Below are 14,267 nucleotides of genomic sequence, written 5' to 3' on the forward strand. Positions count from 1 at the left end.
AAGGGATCGGTTTGGGGTGGAAAAGGAAGAGAGGAAATGAAGTAAAAGAGTCAGTATTGTCATTAACTGCAATACACAGTGCAATTGTGTTTATGTATGTGTGTGTTATGGGGGAATAAAGTTTTAAAAGATACTGAATTCGAGTGTATTGTCAACATATTTAAAATTGGGAAATATTGGAAAATGTTATAAAGTAGCTAAGCCTACTAATTTAGACATGCCACTAGAAAATTTTGATTTGCTCTGCATGTCCTACCTATGATTAAAAAAGTCAGGGTGGGCTTAACATGTTGATGACAGAGCAGCACTGTTGAAGCATTTTAGAAAAATAGGCAGAAGATGATGCATGTGGTAGGGATTTTTTTAATGATAGTAAAAGCATAGTCCATATTAAGACGGCTCCTCTAAACAATTCCCAATCTAGTTTAGGTTGTAGGCCTAACTGTTGATTATTAACTGGGGTGATATTAAATCATGAATATCAAAACTGACATGTCGAGACAAAATCTCGACTCGGACTCGACCCTTCAAAGACTCGGTCTTGACTCGGACTCGGCATAGGCGGTCTCGTCCCCATCACTATGGTTGTGTGAGAGCTATTCTTGATATTGTTGCACAAACTGTTAAACAAGCTTGAAAAGTAAGCCCGCGTTATAATGTTGACTGCATTCAACTTTTGTTGTTATAAGAAAATTTTTAAAGAAATGTTATTCTTTATTGTATATGAAATATGTTTATCAAAAACATTGAGTGACGGCTCAAACTCATTATTCTCCATTGTTGCGGCTCCTCTCTTCCCAGTCTGTCAGTAACGCTCTGTTTACTTCCTGTCTCTATGAAGCCCCGCCTTCTGAAAAGCACACTGTGCTCTGATTGGTCGGCTGGAGCTGAACTTTGCAGAGAAACTGCAACATTACACGCTAAAGAAAGATGAACACAAGTCCTCTATTTGATAACAAAATCAAATTTTAAGCATGTCCCAAATGTTATCAGGTTGCAAACCTCATTTAAAATAAATGATAAACAAAACAACTGCCCGTTAGTTGAGAGAGTAAAGAAACACTAATTTTTCTCAGGTTTTTAAGGCCATATTTTGTATTGGACTCTTAGAATACGCCTTCTAACCCTCTGCATGTTGGGTGTGAGATAGACAGACTTACGGATGCCAGACATTGCATCTTTTGGGAAAAATGCATCCAGAACAAGACAGCGTAGGCTCTGAAAGCTTACGAGCGGTGCATGCTGGGAAAAATGCCTGAGAAGTCAAGAGACGAGGTCAGAGAATGTAAACATGATCCAGGCCAGTCTCTACACAGCTGTGTCTCTCTTCTTCTCACACAAAGTGTCTCGATTTTTGAGAAGAGATAACAAATATATCAAACTCTTTCAAATATTATTGATGATAAGTGGCTTTGTATGCGTATTGTAATGCTGATTTGTTGTCTGTTTCTCTCAGCTATAAACCTATTGTGGATTATATCGACACACAGTTTGAAAACTACCTGCAGGAAGAGCTGAAAATAAAGCGTTCCCTCTTCAACTACCACGACACCAGGATTCACATCTGCCTGTACTTCATTTCTCCGACGGGACACTCGCTCAAGTCCCTGGATTTAGTCACGATGAAGAAGCTGGACAGCAAGGTAGGTGCCCGTCACTGCGGTTCACTAGCAAGTGTTCTACATGAGAATCTCCACTTATTATGAAGATTACACTTCATTGCAAACGCATGTGCGCTAACCGCTAGGCTGCATCCTCCTGATGACTCGTTATAAAATAAGGATATTATTATAATAGCAAATTATATGCATGTGAAATTGCTGAAATTAACTTTTTTTTTTTTTTTTACAAGATTCGCTCCAAGTGTGTATAGTTTTCAGCCAGTGCTTACAATATCAAAATGTGTAAAGTTGTAAGACTGTTTCAAAAGCTGAATATTGCAAAAGCCAAAGTTATCATCATCCTCATCAATATTAATATATCATTCAAGTGGACTAGGTTACAAAACAAGTGTGAGTGGAAAACATTATTACGGTACTACTAAATGTTGTTATTGCTTATGTTTTAAAATGTAGAAGTTGTGTATGACATGAACAGGGTTTGAAATTAACTTTTTCACTCACCGGCCAATTTGGCTAACCAGATTACCTACGTCATGGCTTTGTTTAAAATAAAATTTGAATTTCATACATTAATTTCTTATTAAAATAAAATCCTGTCATCCAGCATCTCGTCCTTTTCACCAAAAATGTGTTTTAGTTGGACAGATCAATACAGCACACAGAAACATAAAAAAAATGTGGATGTTGGAAAATAACAGTATTTTCTGTTAACCAAATGCTTTTTAATGTTCGCTATTGCTTCAATGCAGATGAACAAGCGTGTCGTTATTTGTTGCGTAGTGACGTGTGTGTGTGTGTGTGTGTTCAAGTAAGCCAGATATGAGCAGATTCTGCAATACGCTGTATTTAATATATCATGACTCACGAGTTTTTGTGTAAATCTGTGCAGATTTGTCTTACACGAACTTCCAGCAAAGTGAGTAAATATAATAAGTAACAGTTCAAACTGGCGAGCGATCTGACAGTGTTTCCCGCCACAGTCGATTTATACACACATTTGGCGAGTGTTTAGTTCAAACCCTGATATGACATTACATTCAAATTTCTTTTGCTGCCAAAAGCATGAATGACCATCTTGTTTGCGCTCGTTTTGTGAGTTTGTAGGGAATGTCATTAGTGATGAGTGTATTGATCATTGATAATGTGTAAATGTAGGACAGTGGGCAGGGCTTCTCTCTTCCTGCCAGTGGAAAAAGAGCCGATCGATTCGTCATTTCATCAGAGAATAATGGCGTGAACGAGAGGAGACTCTGGGGTTTGTGTTTGCAGGAGATACACAGATGGTTCATAATGATGTGGCCTCAGGGCCCCGTGAAAACAAATACATGCTAAACCTGGGGAGCGCTTGTTTTTCTGTCCGCCATTAGATCAGGTCAGGTGACCCAGTCTGTTGTGATCGGTCTACTCTGCTCTGATTGGTCAGACGACCCAGTCTGTTGTGATTGGTCTACTCTGCTCTGATTGGTCATATGGCCCAGTCTGTTGTGATTGGTCTACTCTGCTCTGATTGGTCAGATGGCCCAGTCTGTTGTGATTGGTCTACTCTGCTCTGATTGGTCATATGGCCCAGTCTGTTGTGATTGGTCTACTCTGCTCTGATTGGTCAGATGGTCCAGTCTGTTGTGATCGGTCTACTCTGCTCTGATTGGTCAGACGACCCAGTCTGTTGTGATCGGTCTACTCTGCTCTGATTGGTCAGACGACCCAGTCTGTTGTGATTGGTCTACTCTGCTCTGATTGGTCAGATGGTCCAGTCTGAGGCTCAGGTCACAGGCTGGCATTATGCAAATTTATTACAAACATGTAGATCTTCAAACAGGAAGTGAGACGGGAATTACTGACGACTTGTTTCAGGCCGTTCGAAATCACTCATTTCTTTTGGAAGACATGAACTCCATTTATCTGCACTTTGATCTCTGAAACTTTGCAGACCTTTTGCATTCACAAACAGCTTTATTACTACACTACATTATTGGGGCACTTTAATGTTACCACTCTGAGACAAATGTATTCATGAGATGGCTTAGGAGACTAACAGCCCCAGTTAATATCTACTTCTGTTTTATAAGGAGAATTTTTTTGCACTTTCAGCATTCTGCTAAATTTCTCAGTTTGTCACATAGAAAGTCACGATTGAGGCTTGTTTGCTTGTTATTTTGTAGCCTGATTTATTACTGGTATCTAATGTAACAAAAGATCTATATCTAACTACAAACTCTCCAGATGTGGAACTAGAACATAGACATGTTGTGAAATGTCTTTGTTTTTGTTTTCTTTTAGGTGAACATCATCCCTATTATCGCTAAAGCTGACACGATTTCCAAGAGCGAGCTACACAAGTTCAAGATAAAAATCATGAGCGAGCTGGTTAGCAATGGGGTTCAGATCTACCAGTTTCCCACAGATGATGAAGCCGTCACAGAAATCAATTCCTCTATGAACGTGAGTCTTTGCTTATCATAGACATAAACCACATAAAGGCGTGTGTGCAATTTGAATTTAAATACAGATGTGAATGTATATTTCAGTGGGCACAGATGCGAAGGAAATCAGATTGAGTACTAGTAGGACTTGTAACATTACCAATGTAACCTTTAATTGTCTTTATTCTAGGCCCATCTTCCCTTTGCTGTGGTGGGCAGTGTCGAGGAGGTGAAGGTGGGCAATAAGACCGTGAGGGCCAGGCAATACCCATGGGGAGTCGTTCAAGGTAAGAAATAGGGCTGTCAAATAAAAATCTGAATTTCGAATATTCATTATATAAAACAAAAAATCACATTCGAATGCAGAACAAATTTTTGTTGCGTCAAGAGGCGCGAGACGCGTTTTGTTTTTGTTAGCTTATCCAGTATAAAGAGCTAGATTGTGTTGGGAAAAGGCTTCCTGCTGACGAAAACCTCTCAGTTAGTGGCAAAAATCGTGCAACGGCATACTTGACCAAACCTGCACATCGGAGCTGAGTGTGTGTTTTCCTCAGCTGGAAACATCATCAACCAAAAAGTGCTCAGCACTCGCTGCGGATAGAGACGACCATCTGGGGTTTTTGACCAACAATATGTAGAAGTGGATTGTTTCTGAATGGCAGTTTGCTATTTTGTGTTCATGTAGTTCATTACGCTGTGTGTTGAAGCGTGTTTTCTCAGGTTACTGATGCACAAACACAGTTTTATGCGCTATTGTAACCTAATTTACACTAAAGCACATTAAGGAAATTATATTTGATTTAAGAACAATTGTTTAAAAAGTGAATGTCATTTCATTTCAAGAAAAGATGGGATGCTTGATTTGGTTTATGTTTGCTTATTGCGCTCGCTTGCGCCCTCTTGTGGGCATATGAGACAACACAGCACTTTATTTTTCTTTTAAAGGTGCTCTACGTAACTTTTAGCGGCCTCTAGTGGTGATGTTTCAGATTGCAACCAAATTTTACAAGAGCGCTCGTGCTCGAACTTATAGACAATACCGTCTATTACGCAAATATCTCGGCGAATACTAGACGGATTCGGCGAGCACCGAGCTCGTTGGGACCATCTAGTCGAGCTGAAAAGAACCATATAAGTTCCATAGTTTTTGGTGGTGTTTTCGCGGAGATATTAGCAGAAAACCATCGGGCGCGCTGCAAAATTGCGGACGCCGGTGACGTCACGATCTCAGAAGAAAATCGCTCGTATCTCTGGAACGCAAAGACCCAGAGAGCTCAAATTCGGGGGAGGAGGTCCCAGGGGAACCCTTGCCCGAACGCTCGAGTGGCGGGCCTCGGGGATGCCCCCTACCGGATCGCCTAACTCGGGGAGCCGGGCGAGTTGGACCTCGGGGGTGGGCTCGTTCGAAAGGCCCCGTCCAGCACTGCGAACGATTAGAGTCTTGGGAATATTGATCAAAGATTGACTGAGATATAAGCCAAAAAACGTGCGCCTTTAACCGGACGTAACTCCCTGACCGTCTACAATAGACTGTATATAAGGAGAGAGGCTCGGGAGCGCGCATGCGTTGGATTTCACGGTAAATCCGACCCGGAGACTTCACATAGAAATAGGAATACCGGTCTTCAGAGGTAATAGCAAAACTCGACAAGTGGATCATTTTAATGTGTGATTACAACCCCTTCACACACAGGCAATAAAAAAAGGATTCATTTTAGTAGAAAAGTTACATAGAGCACCTTTAATATGAAGTATTGCCTTTTGAATTATCATTTGAAATTTGCTAATATTTAAGAAAGAAATTCGAATTTAGCTTTTCAGCCATTTTGACAGCGCTAGTAAGAAATAACATTCTTGCAGTGTGGCTGTTTTAGTTGATGTTACTCTGTCACTGGAGAATATCATGCTCGAGGGCCTGGAGAGTGTCGGACACTTTCATTTGAACCCTGCTGTTCATTCTCCTTCAGCTTCTCTCTGTGGATACTGGTTGGGAGGGTACTATTTTTACAATGCCTTTCATGTGAAAACAATCCCATCAATCAAAGCGGCGATAAATGCCACTCTCGACGGAAGCTAATTACACTGTTGTCTCAGATGTCTGCCACTGAGAAGGTCACGTCGTTAGCCGTAACCGTGTGTCAGTTTAATTGCTCGTCCAGCTCAAGTAGAGACTCGTGCTCCATGACAGAGACGCTCGGCGTAGAGCTCTTCACTTAGAACAGCGCTTGGCTTTGGGAAGTCTCGTAGGGTTTTTCAGTAGGGCTGCACGATTTGGGGAAAATGTCATATTGCGATTATTGAGGTCAATATTGCGATTGCGATATAATAAACAAATGATTTCATGAGTCAACTTGCTTGGTTCTAAAGCAAAATGCACACACAGATTAGTGATAATTCTGAAATGTGTATTTCTCAACTCAAACTAGCAACAACAACTAAATGATTGATAACACCTATAATGACCAATAAGCCATTGATGTCTGGGTAAAAATTCATTTAATTTTAATTTAAGTGAACTTCAAACAATCCTCACATAAACCCATAATAAATGTCATATTTACCTGTGCTCTTCCTGTCTAACAGGTAGGACATACAGAAATTTAATAAAGTTATCAAACAGTCTGCGCTGCATACATTATCAATTATATGGACTAAAATCCTATTTAAAGCTACACAAGTTCTTTGGTCAAGAGCAGTGAGTGTTTTTCTCTGTTCCCTTTGTTCTTTGATTAACTTTACTGACAGAAAGTATTATTGGATGCTGGCCCTTTAAGAGTTGCTGACAGAGATGCGGATCTCACACGCGCCTTAAGCCCCGTTCACACTACACGCGACTTTGTCGCTGCAAGTCGCCAGGCGCTGGTGATGAGGTCGCTAGTGGGCGTTCCCACTACTGGTTGACTAGTATGACATCCAAAAGACAGCGAATCAGCTTTCTTGCCATCCATCACTGCAGGCCCAGGGGCTGAGGAGAAGGATCACGTGCGCTCCACTCCTATTGGTTGTCGCTCGCGAAAATCGCTCTTCATTTGCATAAAGTAAAAAATTTCTCAACTTTGTCGCGTTGCTAGACACGCCCAATCTAGTCGCCAACGGTCGCTGTCGCGCGTGTCGCCGGAAGTCGCCCGCTCACCATTGAAATTAATGGTATCGCGTCGCTTGGTCGCGTGTAGTGTGAACGGGCTTTATTCTCTCACAACTCTTTGCGACCATCATAAGACTGCTCTTATGTTATGAAGACACTCGACAAATGATATTTTGGCATAATTGTGTGTGTTATTGTTCGTTCACTTCAAGCGGAAAGAGAGCTGTTTTCTGGCGCGCGGTCTGTGCACGCGCATGATACTGGCGCGCGTCTTTCAGTCAGGACATTCACAGGCAGCGCGCTCTCTTTTGACTTGTCTCGCTAAAATGGTTTAAACTTTAAAGCATTCGCATGAATAAGAGCGGGATCATGTAACACTAGCCAAAGGATGACAAAAAATAACATGCTGTGTTAACAGCCCTAATTTGTTTATTTCATATAAAATTGCATTATTTTGCGTCATATAATCGCATAGGCTTGACATCGCGATTACGATTGCGATACGATTAATCGTGCAGCACTATTTTTCAGCATGCAGACAAATACAGACAAATACAAATCATTTAAAAAAAATCAGTTCTCAGGCATATGACTACTTGCTTAACTAGTTCAGACTAGAGATGCACGATATATCGGCCACCATACCGATATGTGTTCATTTATAATGTTATAGTTATCGGCCCGATAAGAAAAATGTTGCCGATAAATAATGTATTATTTCCTACAGCTGAGACACTTCAGATGCGCACTGTTCAACTTGATGGTTTTGAATTGGTTAAAATATGACTTGAATCACTTCAAAATAGCAAAATACAGTAAAGTGGAACATGTCATATCGGCTACATAAAATTATGACTTTATAAGGCTCCGCCTTTCAAAGTTTACTCACTGGCCATGAGCCTGGAGAGAAGATCAAGTGGACTTTCAAGCGCTCCTCCCTTCAGTGGTGACCGTTGTTACTGTACTCACCGTGTGTGTGTGTGTGTGTGTGTGTTGCAGTGGAGAATGAGAGTCACTGTGATTTTGTGAAGCTGCGGGAGATGTTGATCAGAGTGAACATGGAGGATCTGCGAGAACAGACTCACGCCAGACACTACGAGCTCTACAGGCGCTGTAAACTCGAGGAGATGGGCTTCAAAGACACCGACCCGGACAGCCAGCCCTTCAGGTGAGAACCCCCTCACACACTCCCTGCTAGCTCTCAACCGTAGACTGTAAAGAAACATGGGCGTAGTGTCCGTGACGTCACCCGTAGTGTTTCTGAAGAGCGTTTTTGAAGCCCAAAGTGGGCGGATACCTGTTGGTCTCGCGTCACTCCCGGATAAACCAAACTGTGCAGCGAGGCGGATTAGCTGAGGTGACGTGACGCTAACAGACAAACCGCTAGTAGTGACATCAGCGGAAATTCACCTGTCACTTAAGTGACCACGCCCTTAATTATGCAGAACTCTAAGGCTTAATATAATTTAAACGGACGAGTTATAAAATAATTTACCCCCCTCACAGTCATCATGAAGGGCAAAATGAGCTATATAGACCAAAACCACTTTTTGCACATGTTTTTGTCTGCTGTAAAGTTGGGCATTTTAACATGGGGGTTTATGGGATTGGCTCACTCCTGCAGCCTGTCTCTAGTGGCCGGTCGATGAACTGCAGTTTAAGTCACTTCAGTGTTGGTTTCATGAGAGAGACTGGAAGGTTTATTGACCGCTTGCTCTCAACATGCACTGATTTTGCAATTTGGTGTTACTTAGTAGTACAAATTGTATCTTATTGGTTGGCCAGTTTCCTTCACCATGTGATGGAGAATAGATTTGCATTAGTGGCATGCGAATGTTTGTGACGTTCGTTCATATTAAAATGTTTATCGCATAGAATTTTGGTCATTGTGTGATCAGGCCTTTACACTGAAAGTGTTCTGCTTTTGATTCAAAACTGTGTTCTGGAAAGTAGCTTTCGAAATTGTAAAGTCAACATGAAATCACAGTTAACCCTTTCAGTTCTGATTCAGATTTACAACATGTAAATACATCCATTTCTCCCGAAATACATGAAAGAAGTAAGTGTCTGGTGAACTGGGAGAAGAATTAACTCAACTTTATAGATAATTTGTGTAATGATGTGTTGTGGGCGGAGCCTACCTGAATAAAAGAGTGAAAAGGGGCATTTTGTGTTTATATCTTATAATTCATATAAACTCGATGTTCTGCCTTTTTTTCCTCAGAATTAGTTTATTTTTTCCCTCTGATTTGTGAAACTCGCAATTGCGAGAAAAAAGTCACAATTGTGGGATAAAAACAGGTTTAAATGTTATCTATGTAAAATGTAATGGGTTAAAGTGTTATTACATGTGGTAACTGCAGGGCTTGTACATTATGCCCTCTATGAACTGCATGTGAATATTATATGGATCTATTGTTTACATCAAATCCATGCTTTAATAGTAGGGAAATAGTCGCCGGTTTCATCAGTCCAGTCTGTCTGTTTGATGGCTTGCAAATGTTCAACATGATGGCTTTGAATTGCTGGAAATATGAATGTAATCGCTTCAAAAAAGGAAAATACGGTTATGAGCAGCACAAGTCTGTCATATCGGCTACATAAAGTGATCATGAGAACATTATAATTGTTTGTTTGGGACATTTTATGGTGAGACTTTTGTTTTTGTAATCAGGCACTTTTATATAAAAATTTGGATTTAGATTTATCGTATCGGCCAAAATCTTCATGTCGGTGCATCCCTACGTCAAAGGGTTAATTGGCTCTATGCACGGCGGTATTTCCGGTGAAGGTCTAAGGATGCTGGATTACTTCCGCCGATCGTAGAGTCCAATGCTATACCGAGAATTTATATTGGTTTTTATACTCAATTGCTATACTAAAGAAACGTTAGTCACAAAAACAGACAAAACAGACACTCCTCATTTTGTTTATGCTTCTGTGTTTATTATATTAAATAAACATAACTATATATAAAATGACATCTAAACGTATTAAAGTTTCGTTTCAAAGACGAGAGGACAGTAAATTTTGAAGACTCTGCCATAATCCCGTTTTCCTCGGTTATCCTCCACTTTAAATCTCCCCAACCGGAAACGCACGAGCATCCTTGCGTCAAACGCGGAAGTTATGCGTGCATATAGCCCATTAATATACATTCCTGGTTTTATCATCCATCAGTTTTACATATTCAGCAGAAATAATGTCTTCATGCTACTCTGTAATAACTGTTTGTTTTGGAAAAAAATGGTTGGCTGTGACATTAATATAAATTAAATATTGTGGACACTTAGGCTTGTTTTGGGCTACTGATCCCTCTTTAAAATGTAGCGCAGTTGTCGAAACATAATGCCAGTAAAAGAACAAAATCTGTAAAGATATATATATAACGATAACTATATTAGCATCCACACCAACGGACGGAGACGTTCTGTTTATTATGAGCACACTGCAGTATTCTGTGTTTTCATCCTGATGTTCGCTCACGTTTTTCAGAAAAGGCTTTATGTGTGAATGATTAAATAGATTTTGCTGCTTGGAAATGAATCACATTGAATGCGATTTCATGTGGATTTTAAGTTAAAATGTTTGTAAAATTTGCATGTAAATCTTTTATCAAAAGGAAAATCAGGTTAAATACGTTACCATAAAAAATTGACCAGTTCAAAGCAAAATATTTTCTACAGTCTACAGGAGACGTATGAAGCCAAAAGGAAGGAGTTTCTGGGAGATCTGCAAAGGAAGGAAGAGGAGATGAGGCAGATGTTCGTTAATAAAGTGAAGGAGACGGAGGGCGAGCTGAAGGAGAAGGAGAGAGAGGTTAGTCCTGGTGAATGGGATAGTTCACCCAAAATTAAAATTAGCCCATGATTTACTCACCCTGAAGCCATCCTAGGTGTATATGACATTCTTCTTTCAGACGAATACAATCAGAGTTATAGTAAAATATAATATATATGTCCTGGCTCTTCCAAGCTTTATAATGGGAGTCAATGGGTATATTGTTTTGGAAGTCCATAAAAGTTCATCTATTCATGATAAAAGTGCATCTATCCATCCTTAAAGTGCATCTTTCCATCATAAAAGTGCATCTATCCATCATAAAAGTGCATCTATCCATCATAAAAGTGCATCTATCCATCCTTAAAGTGCATCTATCCATCATAAAAGTGCATCTATCCATCCTTAAAGTGCATCTATCCATCCTTAAAGTGCATCTATCCATCATAAAAGTGCATCTATCCATCATAAAAGTGCATCTATCCATTCTTAAAAGTGCATCTATCCATCATAAAAGTGCATCTATCAATCATAAAAGTGCATCTATCAATCATAAAAGTGCATCTATCCATCATAAAAGTGCATCTATCCATTCTTAAAGTGCATCTATCCATCATAAAAGTGCATCTATCCATCATAAAAGTGCATCTATCCATTCTTAAAAGTGCATCTATCCATCATAAAAGTGCATCTATCCATCCTTAAAGTGCATCTATCCATCCTTAAAGTGCATCTATCCATCATAAAAGTGCATCTATCCATCATAAAAGTGCATCTATCCATTCTTAAAAGTGCATCTATCCATCATAAAAGTGCATCTATCAATCATAAAAGTGCATCTATCAATCATAAAAGTGCATCTATCCATCATAAAAGTGCATCTATCCATTCTTAAAGTGCATCTATCCATCATAAAAGTGCATCTATCCATCCTTAAAGTGCATCTATCCATCCTTAAAGTGCATCTATCCATCATAAAAGTGCATCTATCCATCATAAAAGTGCATCTATCCATTCTTAAAAGTGCATCTATCCATCATAAAAGTGCATCTATCAATCATAAAAGTGCATCTATCAATCATAAAAGTGCATCTATCAATCATAAAAGTGCATCTATCCATCATTAAAGTGCATCTATCCATCCTTAAAGTGCATCTATCCATCATAAAAGTGCATCTATCCATCATAAAAGTGCATCTATCCATCCTTAAAAGTGCATCTATCCATCATAAAAGTGCATCTATCAATCATAAAAGTGCATCTATCAATCATAAAAGTGCATCTATCAATCATAAAAGTGCATCTATCCATCATTAAAGTGCATCTATCCATCCTTAAAGTGCATCTATCCATCATAAAAGTGCATCTATCCATCATAAAAGTGCATCTATCAATCATAAAAGTGCATCTATCAATCATAAAAGTGCATCTATCCATCATTAAAGTGCATCTATCCATCCTTAAAGTGCATCTATCCATCATAAAAGTGCATCTATCCATCATAAAAGTGCATCTATCCATCATAAAAGTGCATCTATCCATCCTTAAAAGTGCATCTATCCATCATAAAAGTGCATCTATCCATCATAAAAGTGCATCTATCCATCATTAAAGTGCATCTATCCATCCTTAAAGTGCATCTATCCATCATAAAAGTGCATCTATCCATCCTTAAAGTGCATCTATCCATCATAAAAGTGCATCTATCCATCCTTAAAGTGCATCTATCCATCATTAAAGTGCGTCTATCCATCATAAAAGTGCGTCTATCCATCCTTAAAGTGCATCTATCCATCATAAAAGTGCATCTATCCATCATAAAAGTGCATCTATCAATCATTAAAGTGCATCTATCCATCATTAAAGTGCATCTATCAATCATTAAAGTGCATCTATCCATCCTTAAAGTGCATCTATCCATCATTAAAGTGCATCTATCCATCATTAAAGTGCATCTATCCATCATTAAAGTGCATCTATCCATCCTTAAAGTGCATCTATCCATCATTAAAGTGCATCTATCCATCATTAAAGTGCATCTATCCATCATAAAAGTGCATCTATCCATCCTTAAAGTGCATCTATCCATCATAAAAGTGCATCTATCCATCATAAAAGTGCATCTATCCATCATTAAAGTGCATCTATCCATCATAAAAGTGCATCTATCCATCATAAAAGGGCATCTATCCATCATTAAAGTGCATCTATCCATCATTAAAGTGCATCTATCCATCATTAAAGTGCATCTATCCATCCTTAAAGTGCATCTATCCATCCTTAAAGTGCATCTATCCATCATAAAAGTGCATCTATCCATCATAAAAGTGCATCTATCCATCATAAAAGTGCATCTATCCATCATTAAAGTGCATCTATCCATCATTAAAGTGCATCTATCCATCATAAAAGTGCATCTATCCATCATAAAAGTGCATCTATCCATCATAAAAGTGCATCTATCCATCATAAAAGTGCATCTATCCATCATAATATATCTATGATTGTATTCGTCTAAAAGAAGAAAGTCATATATACAGCTAGGATGACTTGAGGTTAAGTCATGAGATGGTTCACCCAAAAATGAAAATTAGCCCATGAAGTCAGCATGGCCTGCGTCTGGCGTAACACACACTGATCTCGCGCGCTCTGTCCTCAGTTACACGAGAAGTTTGAGCAGCTGAAGCGCATGCATCAGGAGGAGAAGAGGAAGGTGGAGGAGAAGAGGCGGGATCTGGAGGAGGAGATGAACTCCTTCAACAGGAGGAAAGTGGCGGCCGAGACGCTCTCGCTCTCACAGCCGCTCAAGAAGGACAAAGACAAGAAAAAGTGAGTTCTTACACTTCCATCTTATTCTCAGGCGTGTGTGTATCGCCCAGTGGAACGGGCACTCGTCATATATGGCCTCTAGATTATATATTAGGGGTGTAACGATCCCCTCGTGTCACGATTCGATACAAATCACAATATGATATTATTGCAAGACATATGATAAAAGATTACCATAAAATTAATTATTTTTTCCCTAAAAATGGCTTGTCGTTGGAGATGATTCAATCAAATTGCACCAGACAACATAGTGATGTAAGAAAGCACGGCTGATGTTAGTTTCAGTGCAAACACAGTAAGAGTGGCATTATCTCAACACAGCCCTTGCTTTAATGTGGCCAGAGAGATTTCTCTCATCATATCCAAAGTCCTTTTCCAAAAACCATTGTTTTCAACTTTGTGTCCAATGTATTAGAAGGAGCTTCAGGGACGTCAGCCTGTTCTGACTGTGGCTCTAATGAACCTCGTCTAGCTCCATCTTGTGGTTATTGATGGTATCTGTGAGCATCCATTTTGTGGTTTGTAGCT

At 39.5% G+C, this 14,267-nt stretch overlaps 1 protein-coding gene across 2 annotated transcripts in view; it reads left to right on the forward strand.

Moving 5' to 3' along the window:
• septin8a (septin 8a) overlaps positions 1-14,267 on the forward strand; it is a 33,711-nt gene that overhangs the window by 6,833 nt on the left and 12,611 nt on the right. For both annotated transcript variants that reach the window (XM_056263519.1, XM_056263520.1), the window contains exons 4-9: positions 1,457-1,643; positions 3,903-4,064; positions 4,236-4,332; positions 8,130-8,298; positions 10,817-10,949; positions 13,570-13,739. In XM_056263519.1, coding sequence (XP_056119494.1) covers positions 1,457-1,643; positions 3,903-4,064; positions 4,236-4,332; positions 8,130-8,298; positions 10,817-10,949; positions 13,570-13,739 — 918 coding nt within the window. The remainder of the gene's footprint in view (positions 1-1,456; positions 1,644-3,902; positions 4,065-4,235; positions 4,333-8,129; positions 8,299-10,816; positions 10,950-13,569; positions 13,740-14,267) is intronic.

This window comes from Rhinichthys klamathensis, unplaced genomic scaffold, assembly GCF_029890125.1.
Source record: "Rhinichthys klamathensis goyatoka isolate OS25496 unplaced genomic scaffold, OSU_Roscu_1.1 h1tg000207l_1, whole genome shotgun sequence".
Lineage (NCBI taxonomy): Eukaryota > Metazoa > Chordata > Actinopteri > Cypriniformes > Leuciscidae > Rhinichthys > Rhinichthys klamathensis.